Source organism: Cyprinodon variegatus, unplaced genomic scaffold (assembly GCF_000732505.1).
Source record: "Cyprinodon variegatus isolate N-32 unplaced genomic scaffold, C_variegatus-1.0 Scaffold394, whole genome shotgun sequence".
Lineage (NCBI taxonomy): Eukaryota > Metazoa > Chordata > Actinopteri > Cyprinodontiformes > Cyprinodontidae > Cyprinodon > Cyprinodon variegatus.
Genome location: NW_015150847.1, coordinates 2,855 through 6,399, shown reverse-complemented (window position 1 = coordinate 6,399; position 3,545 = coordinate 2,855). Strand labels below are relative to the sequence as shown.

Below are 3,545 nucleotides of genomic sequence, written 5' to 3'. Positions count from 1 at the left end.
GAAGATCGTCCCTGATGATCCTCTTGCAGACCTACAGTAGTAGCCATTCAAAATTTCACCACTTTCCTTTATGGGTTCTTCGCTGGTCCCCTATTATTCTTTTTTAAACATCAATCTTTGTGCTAAAATATTATTATATCATTTGTGGACATTAAGATCTAAAGAGATGCACCATCTCCTGGTCAGATCCTGTAATTCAGTAAAAGGGAGGAGTCAGAGTAAACAAATATGCAAGGGGGGGTCACTCCAGTGGCTGGAAGATGGAGGGGATTTTGCTGGGAGTTGGAGGGAAGTGAGCTGCCATTCTTCTGTCGTTTGACTGGGAAGGGCCATTTTGAATGGCTACTTCTGTAACTGCCCAATGCACACTTGTGCTGTTTTGTAGATCGACCAAAGTGCCAGTGGCAGTTGTGCAAAGTGCTTTTGACACATCAGATTACAAGCATGGAAGCTGTTACCGATCAGAAAAGGAGGAGGTGGGACCTGGCAAAGAAGAAGAGCAACCTGAAGATGGTCGGGTTTTTCCTTGGGTACCAATAGAGTCAAAGCACAGGCCTTCACCAACAGCAGTGCTCCAAATATGGAAATTCAAATAGTTGTTTTTTTATGAACTGGAGACTGTCGTTTTAAATGAGATTGTTGTAAAGGAAAATACAATAGAGGCAAGTAAAGAGATCATAATGATATTGAGGATGTATATTCAGTTACAACATAAAATAACTGCAGTAATGTTAGATGATACTTTTAGGACAACTGGCCACCATGACTCACTTGCCATACCGTTTTGGACTTGTACAGTAATGAAGTCTGACATGTCTTCCTGCTCCAGACAGAGAAGGGGGAGCTGGTGGAGGTTTGGTTCAGAAGAGCTCCCCTCCATCTGGGTGGAGCTGTGAGGCTGGACACCCAGCTCCATCAGGCTGTGCTGCTTCTCCACCATCTCACCTGTAAAACACAAATTTCTAGATTCTCTCTTTTCCTAAGCAAGAGTTCAGTCAAAATGCTCTGAAAAACAGTCAACAGGTTTTCCTTAGATAGAAAACTTTGATTCAATTTGACTGGATGATCTGGTTGAACTGTAAATTGCCTTGAGATGACTTGTGTTGTGAATTGGTGCTATATATATAAACTGAATTGAACTGAATTATTCACATCCACATATTACTTGAATACACTACTTTTTGAGAGTGATAATTTTATAATCATTAGTGGTGATGTTGGTTCTACTGATTTATGGAATCATGCCCTGATTTCCTGCCCAACAGATGTTTGTGATGCTGAAAAAGTGCAGTTTGTTTCTGGCATGAGATTAACGACACGGGAGGGTAATCAGAGGAAAGTCCATTAGGGAATATAGAAAATGAGCATAAAAAGAACCAGAATTCCAGTCTGTTAAATTAGATTTAAAAAATACCTGCAGAAGATAATACATTTACCATAGATATAAGAAATTATCATTGTTAAGGAAAAATATTATGAAGCTGGATCCAAGCCATCTAGAAGGACACAAAGCCAAAGAGCAGACGGCACTCAGTTAAAGGTATAGTGGCGGGTGTTCTTCTGGGTGGATCATCTAAATCAGTGGTCCTCCTAACTGTCAATCATTCTGGTGATATTTTTACGTAGGCTGTCCTACATGCTCGTCCCCATTTCCTCTTACCATTGGTGAGTCTGACATAGTGAAAAAATTGCAAATCTTCTTTTGGAAATTAAGCTTGTATGAGAGATGCAAACAGCTACATTTAAACAGAGCGTGCACGAGGAGAAATGGGCTCGTACACGCTCTCACACTCTTTAGGCGTTCCCTCTCAGGAGCGGGTACAGGGTTCTGCATGTGCAGTTTCTTTTTTTTTTTAAGAGGTGAGGGCGTGTCTTTATAATCCTCCACTATACCTTTAGTATTGTTGTTCAAACGAGAAGATTAACTTTTGATCATATCAAAAAAGCAGAACCACCTTTAGGAAATGATTCCAAAATAGAGGATATCGTAATTTAGGTTCTCTGCCTTCCTTAATAAAAGAAACGCCTGATATTAATAGCAGATAAAACAGGAAAAGAACAGAGGGCTAATAAGGTGCGTATCCTGGATGGCTTTTCTTCTCACTGATTCAAAACACTTCATCATATCAGAGCTTTTAATACAGTTTTAATCAAAAATGGCCCCTTTATGGAATGAAGCAGTGATTTCAGTCATCCCTAAAGAAAGGAACACTGAATTCGTTTGTAGATCCTACAGACATATTTCTGTTTTAAATTTGGAAAATAGAGGATGGAAAACATGCTTCCACATTTTGTACATTTAGACCAAACTGGCTTTGATTTCCAGAGACGATTGTCTTTCACTTTATTCACCACAACAGGTTACAGCTGAGTTTGGATGCTGAAAAGGCTTCAACTCAGTCGGCAGAATCTTTTTATACAAAGATCTGAGACCATTAGGGGTATTTATATTTATTCTGTAAGAAACTATTTCTAGATTTATCTGGCAGGAAAAAGATGAAGAATGAGCCTTTTAACAAACATTTTGGTCCGGCCCTGGCAACCTATTGGTCCACCATCTGTAAAACTTTGTTAAAAGCACTCAACACTAATCTCCAACATAGCTACGGCCATATTTGGCAGCACAGATAGAAGACAAGCTGTAAAAACAGAATTGCTTTTACAACGCTGTTAGACGTCACAAATGAAGGATCCTCCAATTAATACAATCTCATCAAACTTTGGATAATTACATCCAAAATCCACAAACTAGTAATCAATCAAAATATGGGTTGATATGGGGGAGGAAGAGAAATGAGACAATATTCAAATCTGGTGAACTTTTGATCGTGTTCAGACCCGAGCTGATGGATGGAAGATTTGGAAAATTAATTTTAAACTGGTGTCGATATTTTACTCACCAACACAGAATGGAGAAATGAAGATTTGGACAGATTATCACCTTAATAACTTTCTCAGATTTCCAACAGAATATTATTACTAGCAGATATCAGTGATCCGATATTGAATGTTCTCTTGAAGGTCTAGGAAAATAACTTGACTAAAGGTGTAGAAAGGAAATTATATAAAAGCTTGTTGTCTAAAACGTCCCAACAAAGATCAAAGAGAAATGGGAAGATGAAGGTAAATTATTAAATTATGTTTTTATGGATGGATGTGAATCTGGGTGGAGATGATGCTCGCCCCTTTAAATACTGAGAAAGTTTTAAATGTTGGTTCCCTGTGAAAGACTCAAACATAGACCAAACATAGTCCCAACAGAGACCCAAACATAGTCCCAACATTGATTGAACATAGACCCCAAATAGACCCAAACATAGTCCCAACAGAGACCCAAACATTGTCCCAACATTGATTGAACATAGACCCAAAATAGACCCAAACATAGTCACAACATAGACTCAATGTAGACCCAACATATATTCAACATAGACCCAACATAGACTCAACATAGACCCAACTTAGACCCAACATAGACCCAACTTAGACCCAACATAGACCCAACTTAGACCCAACATAGACCCAACGTAGACCCAACATAGACC

At 38.9% G+C, this 3,545-nt stretch overlaps 1 protein-coding gene across 1 annotated transcript in view; it reads right to left on the bottom strand.

Moving 5' to 3' along the window:
• Positions 1-3,545, bottom strand: part of iqub (IQ motif and ubiquitin domain containing) — a 19,367-nt gene that overhangs the window by 13,695 nt on the left and 2,127 nt on the right. Inside the window, exon 5 of the mRNA XM_015387439.1 lies at positions 772-945. Coding sequence (XP_015242925.1) covers positions 772-945 — 174 coding nt within the window. The remainder of the gene's footprint in view (positions 1-771; positions 946-3,545) is intronic.